The sequence below is a fragment of the Cyclopterus lumpus genome, chromosome 9, assembly GCF_009769545.1.
Source record: "Cyclopterus lumpus isolate fCycLum1 chromosome 9, fCycLum1.pri, whole genome shotgun sequence".
Lineage (NCBI taxonomy): Eukaryota > Metazoa > Chordata > Actinopteri > Perciformes > Cyclopteridae > Cyclopterus > Cyclopterus lumpus.
The window spans coordinates 22,662,386-22,685,053 of NC_046974.1; the positions used below are offsets into that span (position 1 = coordinate 22,662,386).

At 42.0% G+C, this 22,668-nt stretch overlaps 1 protein-coding gene across 4 annotated transcripts in view; it reads left to right on the top strand.

Moving 5' to 3' along the window:
* The window catches only part of rasgrf2b (Ras protein-specific guanine nucleotide-releasing factor 2b), a 38,244-nt gene that overhangs the window by 3,079 nt on the left and 12,497 nt on the right, over positions 1-22,668 (top strand). For all 4 annotated transcript variants that reach the window (XM_034541836.1, XM_034541837.1, XM_034541838.1 and 1 more), the window contains exons 2-15: positions 9,461-9,567; positions 12,968-13,115; positions 15,638-15,727; positions 15,818-15,954; positions 16,490-16,606; positions 16,721-16,800; positions 18,314-18,507; positions 18,633-18,742; positions 18,823-18,941; positions 20,017-20,177; positions 20,266-20,332; positions 20,732-20,868; positions 21,328-21,410; positions 21,893-22,141. In XM_034541836.1, coding sequence (XP_034397727.1) covers positions 9,461-9,567; positions 12,968-13,115; positions 15,638-15,727; positions 15,818-15,954; positions 16,490-16,606; positions 16,721-16,800; positions 18,314-18,507; positions 18,633-18,742; positions 18,823-18,941; positions 20,017-20,177; positions 20,266-20,332; positions 20,732-20,868; positions 21,328-21,410; positions 21,893-22,141 — 1,799 coding nt within the window. The remainder of the gene's footprint in view (positions 1-9,460; positions 9,568-12,967; positions 13,116-15,637; positions 15,728-15,817; positions 15,955-16,489; positions 16,607-16,720; positions 16,801-18,313; positions 18,508-18,632; positions 18,743-18,822; positions 18,942-20,016; positions 20,178-20,265; positions 20,333-20,731; positions 20,869-21,327; positions 21,411-21,892; positions 22,142-22,668) is intronic.

Below are 22,668 nucleotides of genomic sequence, written 5' to 3' on the forward strand. Positions count from 1 at the left end.
CTGGTCATACAGCCACAAGGCAATAATTATAGTTTGCTTATAGTTAAAAGGAAAAGTTGTGTCAGTTTTTGTGAACAGAGTTTATCAGTTGGCTTCTCCGGTGAGGAAAGATGTCAGATTGTTGTTCTCAAAAAGCTGAAAGGGCTCAGCTTGACAACTGCATGGCTCAGAGTGCACAGCTAAAAATGTGGAAAGAGTAAAGGCATTACTCGACATGTTCGTGGTGGTTGTGGTTCGGTTGATGGAGCAGAGGTAGGTCGAGCAGGTCGTATTTCAGGCTTGGCCGATACTGGTTTCTAGTGTACCAGAAAGATACAGAATATGCTGGTGATGAAACAAAAGTTCACTCGTATGATGGCACTGAATTCTTTTTTTTTTTTTTTGACTAAAAGACAAAGTAACTGCTGTTTTGATGTTTGTGTGTGTTTACCTTGCTACGGTGTTTGCGGGGCGTTTATTGTCCATCACCATTCATTATTGTTCCCACCATCCTAGTGTAATTATTTGTTCACAACATTGTACGCTCATTTTTGTGGGTTTTGGAAACCCACAATCCACTTGTTGACAAAATGTTTTTAAAAAAAACAGCAGGCCATATTAGAAGCTTCTAAGGGGTAGCCAGATTTGTGTGTATACAGCAGCAAAACATTTTGTTCCCTGCCATGTTTATGTTTCGAGTATGACGGCATTACATGTGTAAAATAATCAAGACTATCCCTACTTATTTATTGAAGGAAGGAATTGAACAGTGTATTCGGTTTGGCCTTGTGTTTTCTAAAACGCTAGTATTTGCGGAAATATTGTTCTGAAATGTTATGTTTTGCACCCCCAGAGCAAACGGTACTTGGTCTTCATAGATGTGTTGGCGTAAATGTGAATGAGGAATATTTGTCAGACATTGATGCCCATTATGTTCCGTGTTTACAGAATCTAAGACTCTGCATCGTCATCAAGGATGCTTCCCTCCATCCTTGCGGAGTGCGGTGTGATCCGGCTGCATCGTCTTATGGAAAGAGTGTTTATAAGGTTCTCCTTCCTCACTAGACTTCATGCAAGGAAAGTCAGTGCTGACTTCCATGTGAGTGTGTGTGTGTGATTACTTCTCATCACAATGCTCGTATGGCTCTAAACGTCCCTCTCAGAGCCTCACGTTTGTCTGCATCAAGGAACCAATTCTCCCCATGTTACTGAAGTCTGATCTGCTTCCCTCTGCGGGCTGCTTTTCATTTTCCTCTTAAGTCTGCCAAGGGTTTGAGCCATTATGGATCTCATTAGTGCCGGATCAAAATAATCAGATTGTTGTGTGTCTCCTCTGTTTGAAATGCTGCTTTAATCAAAGTAGGGAGGACAACGAGGGGTCGGCTCACAGCAGTCTTGTTTTCTTCTCCCTGTTCTATGAGAACCATTGTCGGCAAATGACCTGATGTTTATGAACTAGACAAACGGCAGAGTTGAGAAGATTGATGCCACTCTTGTGCGTGGAGCTACAGACACCGTGGACACGATTAGCTTAGTCTAGCGTAAAGATGAGAGGCGGGGGCGAGTTACGCGCTGTAACTATCTCTTTTGGATCAACAGATGGGAGCAGTGACTTCCCAGAGTCTTGTTTTCACCAAGGGTTGGTGTTCGCCAGGGATTTTATTAATTATTTGTTTTCTTTAAAGAGAACCATGCCTTGCTGTTGCCCCTGCTTCCAGTGTTTGTGCTTTGCTACGCTAATAACCTCCAGGCCAAAGCTCCACACTCAACACACAGGTATCGATTTTCTCAATTAGACAGCAAATAAGTGGATTCCCCATAATAGTAAACTATTCCTTTGAATGCTGCCCTCATAATTTCACATCATCAATCCTCATCATACAAGTATGTGTAATGTGAGCGCGCCTATACTTGTAGTTAAAAAAAACTGTCCACCTCGGGGGCCTTTTTCAACAGCTCCTTTCAGCAAAAAGCTCTAGAAATGTCATGCCCTCCTCCTCACCTGCCTACTAGGCTCTCTCTTTCTCCCTCTCTCTCTCTTGGTGTGTAGGTGGCTAATTGTGCTGGAGTTGGGGCTTGATTGACCAGCTGCCTTCAAAAGCTCCACTCCTGCTCTCAGTCTGCGCCGGACTATAGACTCTGTTCGAGTTAGTTCTAGCTGCCGCTAAGACGTAACTATTTAGATTCTGAAAACGTCCTGTTGATCCCATGCCCTAACCGTGCCTGTCTTCTTGCTCAGGACCAGCAGCTGGATTATTGCCCCGACTCCAGCTCCAGAGTTCTGCCTGCCTGCCTGTCTACCGGCCTGCTTACGTTATTGGACATTTCCAATAAACCTCAGTGACTTTACTCCTGTCTCAGCCTCTGCCTCTGTGTCCAAAACCTGGACATTTTTGTCTGTTTTTCTGGAACTATACAATGTATCCTAATAAGGATATAAATAAGAGGGAAAGGTAAGCCCAGGTTACAAGAGGAACTATGTTAAAACTGCCACATTTGCTTTTACATCTCATGTTAGTTGATACACTAATGTAATATAGTTGTTGGCTGTCCTAAAACAAAGCATTTTAAAGGAAACAATAGTTTGCCATTTGGGGAAATATGCTTTTTTGCCTTCTTGCCAACTTAGCATGAAGAGTGTAAACTAGCCTGGCTCTGTCCAACTGAAACACGATCCACCTACCAGCACCTCTAATGCTGATGAACACCGTATAGCACCTTTGTATAAACTGTACAATAACAGAAGATGTAAATGTAAATTTTTAGTTTAACGGATGTGATGCAGTGACTTCTTGAAGTCTTGTTGTCCTGGTGCGGTTCTTTTTTAAGCTAAGCTAACTGGTTGCTGACCATAACTTCATATTTACCGTACGGACATTAGAGTGGTATTGATAATATCATCTAACTCTTTTCAAGAGAGCGAATAACCAAATTTCCCAAAATGGCAAACTCTAGGAGGGCCTCATGAAATCGAAAAAAAAAGTGATTGTTTTTACTCTTGGCTTTAGTGTGGATTTAACAAACAAGATACAACGTGCTGACTTAGCTTTAGAGGTGCTGGGAGATCGATTGTGTTCACTTTAACAGAGCCACGCTAGCCGCTTCGCCCTCTTTCCAGTGTTCATACTAAGCTATGCTAATTGTTTGCTGGCAGCCTAATATGTAGCCTTTATTGATCGCGGCAGAAATGCAAATAAGCACATTCTCCACGACGGTATTTATCATGGCAGATATGATGGCTGACACCGGGCCACTTATTAAAGAAGATGCAATGGTGTGCCGACAATAAATAAGGTCCAATTTATATTATTTAAATGCACAAGGCATTCATGACGTTTCTTTGTTCTTGTCCTTAGAGCTCCATTCGGCACAAAAAAGACATTATTGCTCCTGTGTGAGCACGACAGGCGCTGAGAAACGACAGGAATGGGAGAGAGGCAGATTGAGTCTGATGCAGTAGACTGGTGGGTGGAAAAGTGAACCCACATCCCTTCTAGCCTATTTATCTCTCTAAAGATTCCTCTCACAAATTACTTTTATTGTTTCAGTAACTGATTTAACTCTTATAACGGCCTGAAACATATCTTACGCCCTATTCTGTGCACACAATTCCAATCTGTCGTCAAATTCTGTCTGCAATATATCTGTTATTTAAAAAAAAAACACCCACAGTGTTAAAATAGTAGTGTATGTACCTTTTTAATTATTCTTTATGTGCCTCCGTTTCTTATTATCATATCTTTATTCAAAGTAGGCGGGTTTCCCCTTTGTATATTGTGTCTTTTTCAGTAGAATATGATCAGAATCTGTATATATAGATTTTTTCCAAACCTAAATAATTAATATTTGTCATCAATATGCAGCCAACGATGATATTTTTTAGTTATTGTTCCTCCGTGAGAATGCCAATAACAGGTGGTTAGAGATTAGCTCTGCATTAACAACCGTTCACAATAACTACATGTGGTTCTGTTGTCTTATCCCCCCCACACACACAATCAGGAAATCCAGTGTATGGATTATATTGTCTCTCTCTAAAGTCCCACCTACACACACATGAATCTGGCCTCTTCTCTGTTGTACTTCTCTGTAATGGTAATTATTACCCTGCGGGACTCAGGATCAGTGTGCAGTCCCTGCCTCACCACAGCAGTGCAGAGGGGGAGACACATTATACTTCAGCATCCAGTGGAGCACATTGTATTAAAACAGCTTGTTAATGATTTCTTTTCCCTTCCTACTTTTTAATCAGCACATATGGATCTACAGAATAGGATTAGACTCATGTCACATGTGAATTGCAAATACTCATGGCGAAGGCCATGCCATGAGCCAACCACTGATTGGTTTCCCCTGCATCACAAAGTAAAATCCCACAGTTTATAGATTTAATCCAATTATTTATGGAATAGAATAACTTTTACTTTCCTGTGACTTCATGCAAATAACAGTTTTTGTGTGTACTGTTGCATATTTGCTTGCAGTATTGTTTTCTAAATGGTGGCAGTGCCCCCTTTATATACGTTATACTTTATATGGAGGTGAGACAAGGCATCAGCGCAGTGATCTATTTTTCTGACCTGGCTGCCATTAGATTGTTTGTATGAAACATTTTTCTGAATTGGTAATTAGAAATTATTTTCATGCTTATATCTATATAACCATGCCAGCGGTTTGCATGTTGTTGCCCATTTACTGTATCACAAATTGTGTACACTTCATAAGCAGTTTGGTTAACCAATTGCAAACTGCCATGTTTTAGAAAGGTGGCTGAGGAGTGTGATTTTTGTCTTCTCACTTCTGGTCCATTCAGCTATTGGTTTCTACTTGTACAAGTACGATATGAAAATAGAATTCTACAATCAATTGCAATGAGTTATCATCATGAGGTTAGAGAGTGCTGATTTTTTAAATCTATTAAGACGCAACAAAAACAAAACATTGAAAACATTACATTTAAACTCCATGTTCAAGGTGAACTCAAGCCCATTTTAAAGCCCCTAGTACACTCATACTGGTAGTAGTACACTCATACTGGAGTACTCAGCTGCCCCACAATGCATTGTGTCTTGTGTTTTGAGCCAGTTTAAGGCTGTTAATATGTCTCTTTATTCGGTTTTAATTGGTTGATGTGAGAATGTGTGTGAGAAAGTAACTGTTTAGATTCCCAGTAGGTCAGTTTGGAAATTTGCTGTGATCGATTTCAGAGATGTGACGGAGTAGCTGGCGGGGGGCACCATGACGCCCCGTATGTCGCTTGAGCACACTTCAGTCTGCTGGTGAAATCATACTTAAATGTTTAGGTGGAAGGAGGAGTACATACAGATTAAGTATGTCATATGTATACTGTAATATGTATATACGCTAGTATGGTAGTATGCAGTATTAGTATGCTGTACGGTAGTATGCAGTACAGTAGTATATATACGGTAGTATGCAGTACTGTAGTATGCAGTACGGTAGTATGTATACGGTAGTGCTGCAGTGCGGTAGTATGCAGTACGGTAGTATATATACGGTAATATGCAGTACTGTAGTATGTATACGGTAGTATGCAGTATGGTAGTATATATACGGTAATATGCAGTACTGTATTATGCAGTATGGTAGTATGTATACGGTAGTATGCAGTACGGTAGTATGTATACGGTAGTATGTATACGGTAGTGCTGCAGTGCGGTAGTATGCAGTACTGTAGTATATATATACGGTAATATGCAGTACTGTAGTATGTATACGGTAGTATGCAGTACAGTAGTATATATACGGTAATATGCAGTACTGTAGTATTGGAGCTTGATAACAGCTATACTGGATTATATTGTCTCTCTCAATACGGTAGTATGTTTTTTTCACATACTACCGTTTCTAAATTGTTGTTAGAAACGGTAGTATGTATACAGTAGTATGCTATTTCAAACAATCAATGAAATGCTCTGCAAATGCGCTGTGACTGTTGCAACACTGTAATAAGCCCGTCCATTCATCATTTTGGGGGAGTGGCTTTTGAGGGAAACCTGAATAGACGAGCTGTCAGTGTTGCCGACTTGGTGAGCCTCTCACTAGAATTAGCAACTTTTGAAGCTAGTGCTGCAAGCTACTTTCAGTGGAAACAAGTTGGCAACACTGGGCTGGGTTTTTCAAGATCACCAACCCCGCCTTTGATTGGCATCCCAGCATAGCTCCACCCAACTTCCAGCTGATGAGAGATCAAATCAGCCAGTGTTTGAGAACACCTTTTTGAGTGTACGGGGTTAGTTACAGAGACTGCTCTATGTAACTGTGCATTTTCTTCATTGTTATTCAGCCTTTCAGTACTCTCAGTATATACACATTTAGCCTCTTTCTACCCACTGAAGTAAACAACAGCAAAGCAGTAAAATGCCAGTCGCTATAAAAGGCTATAAAAATAAAAACTGAGGTCCATCTTTAATACTGTACACCACAACTTGGCCTCTCATCAGTGCACATACCAAAGCAGACAGCAGTGCTGCATCATTAGTTGCTATTCCAGTCCCCGAATCATCAGTGGATCCCGACATTCTGTCATCTGCTTTTAAATATTTATAACGCATTAGTATTTCTGGATCCCCAAGCCGTCGTTTGCTTGATAAATCTATCACCACCAAGTCCAGTTTCATCTTTGACTCTTTAATCTTTAATAAAGGAAAAGTATTTCATCAGAGCACCATGAATTGCATAGTGTGCGTTCCAAATGTTCCGTCTCTGTCGGGCAGTGAAAAGCTGTCTCACTCCTCACGTCTGTTCTCTCAACATGCATGTTTTAAATGACTGACCCAAAATCGCTTCCGAATAGCAAGATTTGCCCTTCATTGTGCCTCTGTGTCTTGCTCAGTGGTGGTAAACACACTCCTTTGTGTCACGCTGTCAGTTTCCGACTCAATTTCTGTAAAAGCTTTTCCTCAGATCAGGCAAAAGAAAAGGTGAGTGATAAATTGGTCGTCGGCGATGTAAAAAGAATGAAAATAACTCTGTTTCTTTTGCTTTTCTTCTCAACCTTCATTTGTTCAAATGAAATCTCGTACAGTACAGTGAAGGCCCTGAGGGATGGAGGGTACAGTTGAGCTGATTTGAAGGGAGAGCGCGCCGGTGGTCCTGAATGGTGCTGTAGAGTTGGGAAGCTGCGTGTTCACAGCTCGCGGAGAAACCGACCTCTTGCTGCTTCTACTGTGTTGCTCTTCGACTAACGAGGACACGGTACAGCGCTACAATGTATTTCATTGCTCTGCATTGTTAATGTTTTCAATGCCATGAGGTCCAGCCTGATGTAAAATCCGCTATAAAGGATGTGATACCATTAAACTTTAATGATTGCCTGGGGCCAATTGGGTCACCGCTGCACCAAATAGGAGTATACAGCGGGGGTAAAACTGAATATATATATATACACAAGTGAGAATATGAAGCTAATTTGACTCACTTAAACATACACATGGAGCACTTTAAAGTTAAGCTGATATATAGTGTGAAAACGGGACGTTTAAAGGGGATTTTTCTTTCCTCTTAAACCAACAAAGTTAACATTCGCTGTCTCTCACCAAAAACTCAGTGTGCATCCGCGGAGTCTAACAAACCAGTGCAAATGTTTTATGAGGAAGGAATTGTATTTGAACTCTTTGAATATTTAAAATTGCGCATTGTTTAAATCCATGTTCGCTAGCTTGCCGTCTTCTTCTTCACATGACTTTGTGTCCATGAAAGACACAAACAAAACAAGGGCACACTCATAACAAAAGCTCTATAGCAATACTCATGCTCCACAGCACACAATGACAATATACTTCACAGATGAAGATCTGACATACAAAAAAAAATATCTGATATTACATGACGTAATATCAGAATGGTGTTTTAAATGTAAGTATGAAGCAAATATCAAATTGTTTGAATATCTGATATTCAAACAATGTCAAACAATTATCATTCCCGTATATGTAATGATACGACAGTGACATCTGTATAATCAAAGCAATCATGTGAATCAATGCCAGCATGGTGAGAAGATGTTTGTGTGTATTCACTTTAATAGCGCTACAAAAGGCAGCTATATTGTAGACCCTGATGTATAACGTGCACCGTAAACATCCGGAGTCATTAGAGACATCCCTTTTATTATCTAAAATGTGCAGACAGCTTGGGCTCAGAATCGCAGAATTTGCTCAATTGTTTCACTTCCACTTCCTTCTCGCGTCTAAAATTACAGGACGGATCAATAAAAGCATGAAATGAAGAGAGCCATTGTTGAAGAGCAGAAAATGGAAGGGCAAAACACGGTCGAAGCATCAGATATTGCGTTGTCATGGAAATGTTATCTTGTTAGGCGGTGACACAATTTGGAAATATGTACTCGGTTAAGAAATATTATGTAACTGCTCCCGCTCTGTTCCGCTTTCTCTCTGTCAAAGACTGTTAGAGCACAGATTATTGATGATGTAATGAAATCCAGCCAGCCAGGGAATCGAAACGACAGCTATGGCAGGGATAGGAGGATGGAAATGGAGGAAGGTCTCTGAGTGTGCGTGCATCTCAATCACCTCGGTGTCTCTCTGCCCAGCCTATATATCTCCGACTGCAGGGGCCGACGCTCGTCCATACTCCTGCAGGGTAAACGTCTCTCCTCTGGACTCAGTTTGGTTCACCGAACCCTTACTGAGAGAGACACAAGGGGAGTATGAAGGGATGTGGGGATGGAGGTGGAGTGGGTGTGGGTTTTCGACAACAAGAGATGTGAGGATGCTATTCGAGCTGGGCAGAGGAGGCGGAGTGGGATGATAGGTGAAGTGCAAAGAGAGAGAGAGAGGGAGAAGAGGAAGAGAGAGGTGGTTGGATGATGAGAAGAGAGGAGGAGGAGGAGGAGAAGAGAGAAAGTCCATGCAGAACTCAGTCTTCTCTGACTAAGAATAGCACCTCTTCTGGTAACCCAGTGCCCCAGGACATGACCGTATGAATAAAAGCCTCTATCACATCACATAATGCCTGGTGTGTGTGTGTGTGTGTGTGTGTGTGTGTGCGCACTACTGTTGGTGTGTGGCATGTATTGGCATGTGTCTTTGTGTAAACGCGGTGAAGTATTTTGAAGGCAGAGGCTTGGGAAATTTATTAGAGTAATAAATGAGACAGACAGGAAATATGAGAGAGGGGGGGCTAATTGATGATGATGATAATAGGTTGGTGGAGAAGGGAAGCACTCTGTAACCCCCCCCCCCCATCCTTTCTCACTCTGTGCCGGTGTGCTCTGCCTGTTTCATGTGAGGTCTGTGGAACTTCATACGGGATGAATCTGGGCAAGAAAAGAGTGTGAAAAGCAAACGTAGTTGACAGCCACATTTCCATATGTGTGTGCCATATGTCGGATTAGCTGTGGCGCGCATCTCAAAGGGGCGACCAAAGCATCTTGTGGGTAGAAAGAGGTCACAAATGTAAACGGCTCTTTTTTCTTTATCTCTCTCTTTCTCTTCAGCACTACTTCCTCATCGTGTTCGGTCACGATGGACAGAAGCCTCTGGAGCTTCGAACGGATGAGGAGAGCGAGTGCGATGAATGGGTGGAGGCCATCCAGCAGGCAAGGTACACACAAGGTTTTGCATAAAGGGTATATGTGTGCTTTTACCTCTCTGTTTTGTACAGCCGGAAATATGACATCCGTCACAGAGCTTTAAGATTAGAGAGCATTATTTTTGGCCATACTGGTGGTTTTTCATTTTATAGCCCATTAAATATAAATAACTAACTGCAAAACTGATTGTCAGGAAATAAATCTCCCTTATTATATTTTCACAAACAAATTGAAACCTACTTGTAAAATCCTTGGGATTAACATCCTTTAACTAAGCTTATAGACAATAAACAGACATGGCATATTTATTAGCAAGCTAGCAAGTAAAGCTGTAGCTGCTCAGAACAGCAACAACAATAACCAGACATGGCATATTTAGCAAGCTAGCAAGTAAAGCTGTAGCTGCTCAGAACAGCAACAACAATAACCAGACATGGCATATTTAGCAAGCTAGAAAGTAAAACTGCAGCTGCTCAGAACAGCAACAACAACGAGCCTCTTGACATCACCATCGCTGATTTAATTTCAGAACTGGCCAATCGTCAGGCTAATATGAAAGAAGATATGACGACACTGAATCATTACCTAGTATATTAAAAAGGTAACTTGTCCGGTCCTCAGTGTGCTACAGGAAACCCCATTTAAGGACTGCACTTCGACAGAATTGCTAGTGGGCGAGAACTTTGAACGATTGCAGAACCAAAATGCTTCCCTGTTCTTCCGACTGGAGGACCTGCAATCACGCAGTTCCTACACACTAACAGAACCTCAAGGATCTGAAGACCCCATCACGTTTATGTCCAAGCTACTGAGCGATAATCTGAGCCTGGACGTCTTCACATCTCCTCCTCAGCTGGACAGAACGCACCGGAAAGGCGGCTTGTCTTTCACCGATACCGTGACAGGGAGCTGGGATTGAGCTGAATAACCAGGAACGTGACCTGAGACATGGCCTTCTATGAGAATTGGGTGGCTGCCTGACGTGACCAGCTGTTCTACAGTCCGGATGAATGCAACGCTAATACCGTCATGCTGACCTGGACATGATATGGGAGACATTGAGATTGTGATGATATTGAGAACATTGGTCCCCCCAATTCTTCACACTGGCTTAAAAGATGAGGAGGAGGAAAATATAATGCCTATTATTATTACTAATTTCTTTCTTCTTCTTCTTATTTCCTTCCCTGTTCGAAAAAATACCATGAATGGATATTTAACATGCTCAGTCCATGAACATCACAAATCAGTGACAACGGACAACTCTAACCCAACACCAATTGGAAACGTGTTTGACTTTGTATAGAGGACACGGGCACAGCTCTCACTTTCCCCAAGGAACACAATCAGAGTCCTCCAAGTCCACAAAACACATGTAGAGTGAATGAGCAACTTCCCATGACCCCTCCAACAGCCCTGCAGGGTAAAGAGCTGGTCCATTGGTTCACTGTCGGGAAGGCATCCGCATTGCTCCTCTTAGATCTGAGCTTTTTGTTGGAGCCTCTAACTGTCTCTAACCTCCACACAATACTGAATAGGAGTGTCAGCCAAGACAGCCCAACAATGTCCAGAGCCTTTAACATCTCAGGGTTAATCTCATCCACCACTGGCATCTTGCCGCTTCCCATTTCTTTGAATACCTCTGCGATTTCTGCCAGGGAAATGGATGGATATGTCTTTTCCAGAGTGTTCAAACTCTGCCTCCTTCATGGAGGACTTGTTGAGAGTGTTCCAGGAGTTCCTCAATGTGCTATTTCCACCGCTTATTAGAGTAAACTGAATATATCACTGTTGGCTAGGGTTCATTTATCAAAGATAATTACAATATTGAAAGTCAATTAAACAACTTATATGTTATCAATCTCCCTTCCTGCACCGCTCATAAAATCTAAGCCCCATTAATTCTTCCTGGGAAGAATCTATGTTTTTTTAAAGAACACGTCATAGAAAGGGTTGTTTGGAACCAAAAATGGTTCTTCTATGACATTACTCTAAAAAAACAAACATTGGTATCAGTTAGCACCAACCTGTTTACGCCAGGCATTAACATGTGTCCTGGGCGAGTGCATCTAAATAAGAGTGTAAACGACTAGCAAGACCAATTGTGATCCTACCACTCGAACTACTTCAGGGATGCATTTGGCTGCGTATTTTTTGTTAGTGTTAACGATAGCACTTCCTGATGCGTCGCCGAACAAGGATGTAAAAGGAAAAAACATCATCCAGACGGAAGCTATCCTTTTGTTCCTCTTTATTCTCATCTCCAGTAGGTTCTCAAATCCTTAAGCTGTCTTTGTCCACAATGTCTCAAAAAGCCTGTGAGAACCATAAACAAAACTAATACATCCAGGAAGCTGCTGTTTGTGTTAAATTTGACATTCTTTGTCACGGTCACGTGACTAGTTTGTCAATCGCTAGTCACGTGACTCGTTAGTCACTCAGTAGTAACCAAGTGGCAACCGAGTGAAGCCAATGCGGAAGTGTCTTAAAATGTGCATTCTCTCTGCTGACCAGCAGGGGGCGACTCCTACGATTGCTAAAAGAAGTCAGATTGTATTGAAGTCTATGAAAAAATGACTCATGACTCACATGATTTATTTCCTCAGTAAACATTGTAAACATGAGTTTATGGTCTCAATCTCTAGTTTCAAGTCTTCTTCCATAAAGCATGATGTTCATTTAGTAAATGATGGTCCGCTTAGAGTCAAATAGACCATCAAATAGAGTATGCTTTAGGGTGGACTTACTGTGAGTTACCGCTGCCTGAGCATAGAGTGGTGACATTGGTGTGAGAATGACTTGCCCAAAACGCATGGGGATGTCAGGTGTAAACAGTGATGTGCTCATGTAAGTCCCAGCATAGCTCTGTCTAAGCATACGTTTAATCAGCCAGAAAAACCCATGTGACGGTGTGCAGGACCATGAAAGTGAAGAGGCTTTTCTTTGGCAAAAGACATTTTGATGTGTCACTGGAGGAACAGCTGTCTGGAATCTGCTCAGTAGATGCATTTTGTAGATGCAATGAAGTTCAGAGAAACATTCTTAGTTTAGTTATTATTATAGGAACTTGAATCTGCCTTACCAGGGCTGTGTGTTTGTGACTTGATCAGATTTGATGTACAGTGCTGGCAACATTACCAAACAATCCCACAACTGGCATCAGGTTTGGATTCAAACACAGATAAGTGCACTGAAACATGTGACATCACCTTCTCCAACACCACTGAGGACCGAACAATAGGTTTACAGGGTTTTTAAGCATTAATTTCAATACACTTTGTTTTTGTTATTCCCTACTTTTCTGCCATAACACACAATGGGGGACAGAAGCAATACATATGACACATCTTGTGTATGCTATAAGTGCTTCATATAACTGATATCTATTTGTGGACTTCTCTTGGTTTCCAGTTACTCTGACATCATCATTGAACGAGAGGTGCTGATGCAGAAATACATCCACCTCGTACAGATAGTGGAGACGGAGAAGGTTGCCGCCAATCAGCTGCGCACCCAGCTGGAAGATCAGGGCACAGAAATCGAGAGGCTCAAATCAGAGGTACAGCACGCAAACGCACACCTACACACCTGTAAGGTGTCCAATTGCGTACCCTCGGGACGCAATGCATGTGTAAACTAAGCAGGATTTGCATAGCACAACAGACGCACCATAGAAGACCAGCAAGTGTTGAGCAGTGTCCATGCTGTATCTATATGTATATCTATCCATCCCTATGCTGTGTGTGTGTGTTCTCACAGCTGCGTTTATTGCAGCGGAGGAGTGGGTGTGAACGGTGCTCATTCCCCTCTGAGCGTAGGAGGAGAAGCCCACGGCTCAATAAAGACAGCCCATCAGCTTACTTACAAAACAGCTGCCAAAAAACGCTACGCTTATCGAACGCAACACCTTTCTGTTCTGCCGTCACGGCCTGATCAATCAGATGAGCGCGCTGACACAAAAAAAACAACTGACCTCCACAACGTTGTTAATCACAACTAATTACAATTCTCTCTCACGCACACAAACGACAGCAGGTAATTATTGGTTTATGGTAATTAGATCAATAGCTCCAATCGTTTCTGAAGTAAACAATAAGTGAGCCTACGTTGGATCCCGACATCACTGTCTGTGTGTCTATCTATCTATCTGTCTATCTATCTATCTATCTATCTATCTATCTATCTATCTATCTATCTATCTATCTATCTATCTATCTATCTATCTATCTATCTATCTATCTATCTATCTATCTATCTATCTTGCCCACAGCTGTGTTGCATGGTCATCTGACTGGCTTTGCATGAACAAAAAGGTCTCGGTTTTGATTAGTTGAAGGAGTATCAAGTGAACCAAAATTAGATAGTTCTTTAAAATAAAATAAAGCTTTTTCATTGTCTTTTTAGTTGAATTGCTAATTTGAGATTTCCTATGATTTTCCAGATCATTATGCGTCTCAGATAAGAAGCGTTCCCTTCTGTGTCTCCTCGATGGCCAGAATGCACTGCAGAGTTATTTTCTATGTACAGGTGCTTGATTGCAATGTAATTCCGGGCCAGCTGCTAACATCTGCGTAAATCACAGCTCCATCGCCATTTCCAATTCTGTCTTGGCTCATCTGTGTCAATAATGGCTTGTTTAAATATCTCGCTTGTCGCGGCTATTCCTGCCTCCGGGAAGAAATAACACAATGTTTAATGGATTAGCCTGTTACGCTGCTTTTTGTTTGTAATTCTCCGTCAGAGCGGCTATTGTGGACGCTTCTCCTCGCTACACGCTGTGATTATGCCTCTGTGGCGGGATACGGGGAGCCATGTCGATAACGAAAATGCTAACGAAAGACGTTTTATATTCGGAAACATCTGCCTGTGTAATTGGGCTGCTCATAAAAAAAGGATTACACTTTGAGAGCCAGTATGCAGTTGGTGATCCATCTCATTAAAACACACTCTTGTTTGTGTGTGTGTGAGTGTGTGTGTGTGTGTGTGTGTGTGTGTGTGTGTGTGTGTGTGTGTGTGTGTGTGTGTTGCGCTCTATGTTTATGAATAATTAAACCAACTAGCCACTGTAACTGTCAACAGTTGGCAGACTGGCTCCTCTCCGCTGCCTTTTTCATGAGAGTGCTGGTGAACGAGAAAATGAGGAGGAAAGCGTGCGGCTGGAGATGTCTTTGGTTTCCTCTTTCATGCTTTTCTCCCTCAGCGATAAACTCGTGTGGTTAAGCGGCCGGAGAGCAAAAACAAATAGGTGAAAGTGATACCGTACAAGAGAAAGTCTCAACCTCTGCCAGGTTGATTTCTCCACCAAAGAAAGCGTTGCCAAGAAAAGAAAGTTTAACCAGCTGTGTTTGAAGTTAGTTATCACAGTTATTTAAAGAGAAGCGGTGCGATTCTATGATTAGGTTTACTATGTGAAATGACATTTTATTTCTCCTTTTTTTTTTTGCACACCTTTTTTGAGTTTGGCATCTTGCTGGCGCATTCCCTTTGCGTAGTGTCACATGTACGGCTGATTTTTTTTTTTTCATCTGCAGAGAGTAAATGTCACACGTCGAAAGGCTAATCGGACTCTGCGGCCTGAAGAGAGTATTTCATGGCTGTAAAAATGATAAAAGGTTATAATTAGTTAGACTTGCTCTTTAAAAGACTGCGATGTTACGGTTTCCATAGATTGTGCTGGAAATATCTGCAGGGCTAGGATTGTTGTCACTACCTGCTGTGCCCCATAATGCACTTCAGCACACGAAAGCCTTACTGTCACCTGCTGATAGCAGCCTTCCTCCTCCGCTCCCATTTTCTTTCTGAATGAAGGCACCAAATGGTCAAAGATTAAGAAGTCTGATGTCTATCTGCTGCAAACACATCAACAGTTCACTGTGCACACACTGCACGACTATCACGGAGACAACATTCAACCTGGTTGCTCCTTTTGGAATATAATATCCTTGTGAATTATCACTTCTTACCATCATTGTTTCTATATTATGTGATTTTACTGTAGTTTATTGTGCCGTTGTGTATTTGTCTGATATTTTGTCACCCACAGTACGCTCATTTTGTTTGTGACTGAATTTATCTTCAAAGATTATAGCTCTGAACAAAACTAAGGAGCGGATGCGGCCTTACCATGTCAACCATGAAAATGAAGACCCGGATATCAAAAAGATCAAAAAGGTACATCTTTCTACTCATTTCTTGGTTGTTGTCTTTTTCACAGTATGTGCGTGATTGTGTCTAAAGCTGCTATCGCGTGTACGTCCTCAGGTGCAGAGCTTCATGCGGGGCTGGCTCTGTCGGAGGAAGTGGAAGATCATTGTTCAGGACTACATCTGCTCTCCTCACGCTGAGAGCATGAGGAAGAGGAACCAGATCGTCTTCAACATGGTGGAGGCGGAAACAGAGTATGTCGATACTGGAGTAGCAGCACACACTCTAGAAAAGTTGTCATCATTGTCAAGCTTTGCAGCACATGTCATAAAAGACATTACCATCCCATATTTCACTTCTCAATGGTTTCTATTTCCAAAACGGTTCTATATCATGATATATATTGATTGTTGATATACAATTACATACACTGAGAGAGAAGATTCTACACATATCTGTCAGTCCTCCTGTATATGAATTAGGATGATCTGAATCATGGTTAGAGGAAAAGATATGGGACACTTATGTTGCAAATTCTTTTTCACACCAGAGAAGATCAGTAATGTGTTTGCACAGTCAGGGACACAACAGGGAGAGGCATTCATTATTAATTATTCTCAGTTAGAAACAAATAAAAACATTAATTGAACTGGAAGACAACATTTTACAAAACCCTACTATTAAATATTAACAAATTCTCCATTAAACATTTTCTGCTCATGTACTACATGTGTTTTGAAGATGCAATTGCATTTCTAACACATAGTGTGTGTGTGTGTGTGGTGACAGGTACGTCCACCAGCTCTACATCCTGGTCAACTGTTTCCTCAGACCTCTGCGGATGGCGGCGAGCTCCAAGAAACCCCCCATATGCCACGATGATGTCAGCAGCATCTTCCTCAATAGGTGTGTGAATTATGCTGCAGAGAGAGAGAAAATGAGGATATAAAAAAAACAAATAATCAAATCTTTTTTTGTTGTAATTGGTGTTTTTACACTGGGTTCACACTGTGTCTTCAGTGAGACCATCATGTTCCTACATGAGATTTTCCACCAAGGCTTGAAGGCGAGGATAGCCAACTGGCCAACTCTGGTGCTGGGTAAGCTGTTACTTAGCCTCACACACAAATACACACAAATACACACCATGTGCCTCCACTCTGCAGCCAGCCGGTGACATCAAGGTCAGGTTTTTAGTGGTCCAGTTTGCGTCTTTCAAATGTCAGTCATTACGTTTTACTGCCCAATTCGCGCACACACACACACACACACACACACACACACACACACACACACACACACACGCTCATTTTCCTATCTCAGTCTGCAACCAGCACACTCCTTGTCTTGACAGACAATGACCACCCATACCAGAAGGCATCACACAAATTGAACTCCTAAAACAGAAGCCCCCTCGACAGATAAGCGTCTCCTAGGTGACAGACTGCGAATGACTTGTGACAAATAGAAAATAAAAAAAGGTTCGACTGATTAAACACTCTTATCTGACGCCATGTTTCACTTCAGGATGGTGCCTTTTTGTAGATCTCAATCAACAATATGTTTTACATCAAATCAATTTTTATAGTATTTTCAATAATTCTTTTTTTTTATTGTCATTATAATATGTATCTTCCCATACAACATTAATTAAGCATGCATATATATATATATATATATATATATATATATATATATATATATATATATAGAGAGAGAGAGAGAGAGAGAGAGAGAGAAAAAAAAAGATATATATATATATATATATAAAGAGAAAGAGAAAAAAATATATATATATTTATATATATATATATATATATATATATATATATATAGAGAGAGAGAGAGAGATTAGTAATTTAGTAATTAATTTTGCACAAGAGCGTTTGGACTGCAATGTGTTTCAAGGCCAATATATGAGGTGCTATACTTGTTGATGAAAGTTGGAAAAGAGGCTATAATGAGGCCTGGTAACCGGATGTCTCCTTTCTAAAGAACAAACAAACTGAATATGGACTTCTAAGCAACCAGTCTGAAGTGTGTAGCGGCCTATATGATTATACTGTCGCAGCTTGGTGTTTTCAGGCAATTTAATGAAGGTAAACACAGTGAGCGGCCATGGGTAATGGCCCGGCGCTCTGAAGCGGGTCCCGAGGCGGTGCATTCATCAACACATCGGTCCTCTACAAAGTCCGTCTGACATTTGATCGTGTGGTTAGATATAGTTGACTCATGTAAACTTGCCACAGTGATTACATAACCTTCGAAAAACAAGCCACAACTTAACCACACACGTGCGTTATTGGTGCGTTTCGGTTCTTATTAACCTTAAACTTAAACATGATAAAACAACAATCATGGGACAGCTATAATAAAGACAGTACCAGTATCAGAAAATGCTACAACAAGGGCATTTATGGAGTAGATAAAAGAGCCTCATCAACATCTGCTTGGTCACACATCTGACAAAAAGCTCAACTAACAATGCTGGTTAAACTACTATGGAACTGTGCCAGTAGTGATTTTTATAGCAACATAATGTTCATCTGAAACCAACTGGTTTCATGTGACTTGCATATGTATAGCAAGTGTGTGTGTGTGTTTTGTTTCTAGCTGACCTATTTGACATCCTGCTGCCCATGCTGAACATCTATCAGGAGTTTGTGCGTAACCATCAGTACAGCCTGCAGGTTTTGGCCAACTGTAAGCAGAACAGAGACTTCGACAAGCTGCTGAAACAGTACGAGTCTAACGCTGCCTGTGAGGGAAGGATGCTCGAGACCTTCCTCACATACCCGATGTTCCAGGTAGCTCACGGGCACCCGCTCACTAGAGCTTTCACAAACGCATCACAACACAAACACAAATGTCTACGTTTTAATTACCTCTTTTTCAAAAAATTGTCATCCACATCGCTGTTCTCTCCTACAAGATTCCCCGCTACATCATCACCTTGCACGAGTTATTGGCACACACGCCTCATGAGCACGTGGAACGAAAGAGTCTTGAATTCGCCAAGTCCAAATTAGAAGAACTGTCCAGGTACGTGTCCGAATGATCAATTTACCTGATGCATTTTGATGTCGGACACTGAACTAAATGGCGCGCTTGCGTGTGGTCAGAGTAATGCACGACGAGGTGAGCGACACGGAGAACATCCGGAAGAACCTGGCCATAGAGAGGATGATAGTGGAGGGCTGTGACATCCTGCTGGACACCAGCCAGACCTTCGTCAGGCAGGGTAAGTCCTCGTCAGCTCATAAGACAGCAGCTTTTCCTGACAGTAAGCGCCTCCCACTTGTCAGCCTGTGATCTGAGGGCACAGACACGGCACCCTGGTGCAGCTCAGTCACTGAGTCATGACATTAGCTCCTGTAATACTTTCTACTGGGGAGATGTGTCTCTATGTCAGCTTGCCCAGTGGTGCAGAGATGGCTGTGGTTATCCATTCTAACAACATTATTCTAAGGTTGAGTAACTACTTCATTTAAAGTTAGATTATCGTCCTAATGAATTGTTCTCAAGCTCTTCAAAATTGAATGTTACACTTATTTAATTTAATGATATTTCATGTAAATTTCCGATATGAAATTGTCAGATTAAAGCAATAACCCTTCACTAAATGAAAAACCTGTGAGCACTTACAGTACTGTCTTCACTTTCAGTACGCGTTTTGTCATTGTAAATTGCTTTAGGCAAAGATGTCAGATGAATATTGTAATGTAATATTGTAGATTTAAAGCCACTCCGAGTTTTCATTTTCTTTCTGGGAAGTCTGCCTGCCTAATCCAACAAAACAAAGTCCCACTTGACCTCAAATATACCGCATGAATTGTACTCTATTTATCAGCAATTACTCCATGCAACATGTGGTTGGCGAGCCAGTCCAATAAAGGCACTGGTCCAAAACCTTCAAAGTGTTGATACTTTTGATGTGCTCTTGAGAAAGGCACTGAACCGTATCCGTACCAGTGTGCCAAGAAGTGCGCTAATTGCTAGAGTGTGCAAACCCTAATGAGCTACCGCATCTAGCTCTATCTCGTCATTTTTCACATACGCATGACACCAGTTTTTTTTCCAGTTGCTCGTCTTTCTCTCGATCCCATGTTCCCCGCTTCAAGCTGCGACCTACTGAATCTTCCTGTTGTAATACTCTCATACCTCACACACAGGAAATACATGTGTGCAGAGATGGGCACAATGTGGCTTTTTACATCCGTTTGTTCTTGTGCCACGGCAGATGCCAAACACAGCCCTGAGCTTAATGTCAGCTTAATGAAATGTAATGTAATCCCGTGCCCCCTCCTGCTCCTAAGGCTCTCTGATCCAGCTGCCGTCGGTGGAGCGAGGGAAGCTCAGTAAAGTCCGTCTGGGGGCTCTCTCTCTGAAGAAGGAAGGGGAACGGCAGTGCTTCCTCTTCACCAAACACTTCCTTGTCTGCACACGCAGCTCTGGGGGAAAACTGCACCTTCTCAAGGTGAGAGTAGAATTCGGAGTGGAAGTTCACTTTTTCATAGAAAATAAATAAAGAACAATGTTGGTCAAATGTGCTACTACTCTTGCAGCAAGGTGGAGTTTTGTCCCTCATTGACTGCACACTCATAGAGGAACCAGATGCCAGTGACGAGGAGGGTAAGTTTGACACATCCATGAAGCACTTGGTCGACACACCGGCAGCTCTTATTGGCTCATTTAGGCCCTTCACCACTCATGGAGGTTAATTAGGTGTCAGATGATAAGTGTCTAGTGTCCAGAAATTACTTCCTTTTAAATATCAGACACTCACCCCTTTAAATGTCAGGTTTTGATCTTTTGACATTGATGATCTTCATCCATTCTTCTTCTGAGCCACTCTTTGCCCTGACAACCACATGCATGTGCACACTTCCACACACACCTCTTTTACTTAAGCCTCAGGGGCACGCAATGGAGCTAGCAGGTCCACTGAATTAAGCCTCCGTGTGTGTGTGTGTGTGTGTACAAGCACAAGCGATTCTTATTATTATATTAAAACCTATCTCTATCACACAGCTAAAGCCGGCGGTCAGGTATTTGGCCAGCTGGACTTTAAGCTCGTGGTAGAGCCCTCGGACTTGCCTCCATTCACCGTGGTGCTACTGGCTCCATCGCGGCAGGAGAAGGCGGCATGGACCAGTGATATTAGCCAGGTAATACACAAACACACACCCATACAAACACAGAATAACAAGAACCTCCAAATAGCGAAAGCGAGTCTCCGCTGGGCATTGAGAAGGCTTAGTGATAAGTAAACACAGACACGGGTGCAGTTCTCCAGGGGCGAGTTCAGCTCACCGCCTCAGTACTTCACAAACAGAGTAGCACCATGCGAGCATGTCACACTGAATTAGTTCTTATCGGAGAAAAAGAAAATACATTGACAGTTCTTAACGGCGTCTCTTTCTTCTCAAATCCTTGTCAACCAGACTTATAAAAACATATATAGTTCTCTACTTTTTTTTTACACAGATAAACAAAATGAGTGCAAGAAAGCATTTTTCTCTCGGACATGTTTTTATGAAGGAAAATATATATATAATATATTTAGCAAATAATCTCACATTTCCGTCTCATACAGTCATTCTTTCCCTTTCCACTTGTCTCTGTAGTGTATAGATAATATCCGCTGCAATGGCTTGATGACCAGTGTGTTTGAGGAGAACTCTAAAGTCACTGTGCCTAATATGATCAAGTAAGTATGTGTGTGTGTGTGCGTGTGTCTGTGTGTGTGTGTGTGTGTGTGTGCGTGTGTGTGTGTGCGTGTGTGTCTGTGTGTGTGTGCGTGTGTGTGTGTGTGTGTGCGTGTGTGTGTGCGTGTGTGTGTGTGTGTGTGTGTGTGTGTGAAGAGGAGCAACCATCTCCTAACGCCAGTGTTGTAAAATATATGTTGAAGCATACCTAGTTGTCTTGATGTACTGTAAAGTGATAGACTTTATGTTATGCATTGTGTTTTTTAGTTTTTTTCAATATTCATTTCTGCTTAATATTGTTCTTTGGCATCCACTCTTATTTTTTAGCTTCCTTCTTTGGAATATGTGGATCTTGCTTTTCTCTTTTTCACTTGGCTGTTTTTGCTCAGTTACGTTCAAAACCTTTTCCTTGGTTAGTCACCCATGCTCGGTTGTGTGTGCGTGTGCGTGTGTGTGTGTGTGTGTACGTGTGTGTGTCCATCAGATCCGATTTGCGTCTCCATAAAGATGATGTTGACATTTGCTTCAGCAAGACGCTCAACTCCTGCAAGGTCCCCCAGATCCGCTACGCCAGCGTGGAACGGCTGCTCGAGAGGCTGACCGACCTGCGCTTCCTCTCCATAGACTTCCTCAACACCTTCCTGCACACATACAGGATGTTCACCACGGCGACGGTGGTCATGGGAAAACTGGCCGACATCTACAAGAAGCCCTTCTCCTCCATACCTATCAGGTCATACATTGCAAACACACTAATATGCATTCACAAACAGAGAAAAGGATAGAGACGACACGTGTTGGGTTTGTCTCTATCAGTGTGTGAAACGCTACATGAGTGTTCTCAGAGGGTTTTCTTGGCTTCTCACTTTTTTTATGTATTTACTGTGAATGATGAAGTCAGATGTGGGTCTGTGTTTTGGACTCTCTATTCACACGGTTTAATACATACTGGCTGAATTACATACCAGCCTGTGTATGAAGACCAGCAGAACAGATGCTTCAACAACGTCTTTGGCACAGCAATTGGAAAATGCCTTGTGTCAGATGAGGAGTTTCTCTCTCTCTTTCTCTCTCTCTTTCTCTCTCTCTCTCTCTCTTTCTCTCTCTCTCTCTCTCTCTCTCTCTCTCTCTCTCTCTCTCTCTCTCTCATTAGGTCTCTGGCTGCATCATAATGTGTGTGTTTATATTCCTTCCTCAATGTTATTTAACTTACCTTATGAACTGGAGAAGCTCTGTATCTTCCGCTGCCCCGAGGGCAGG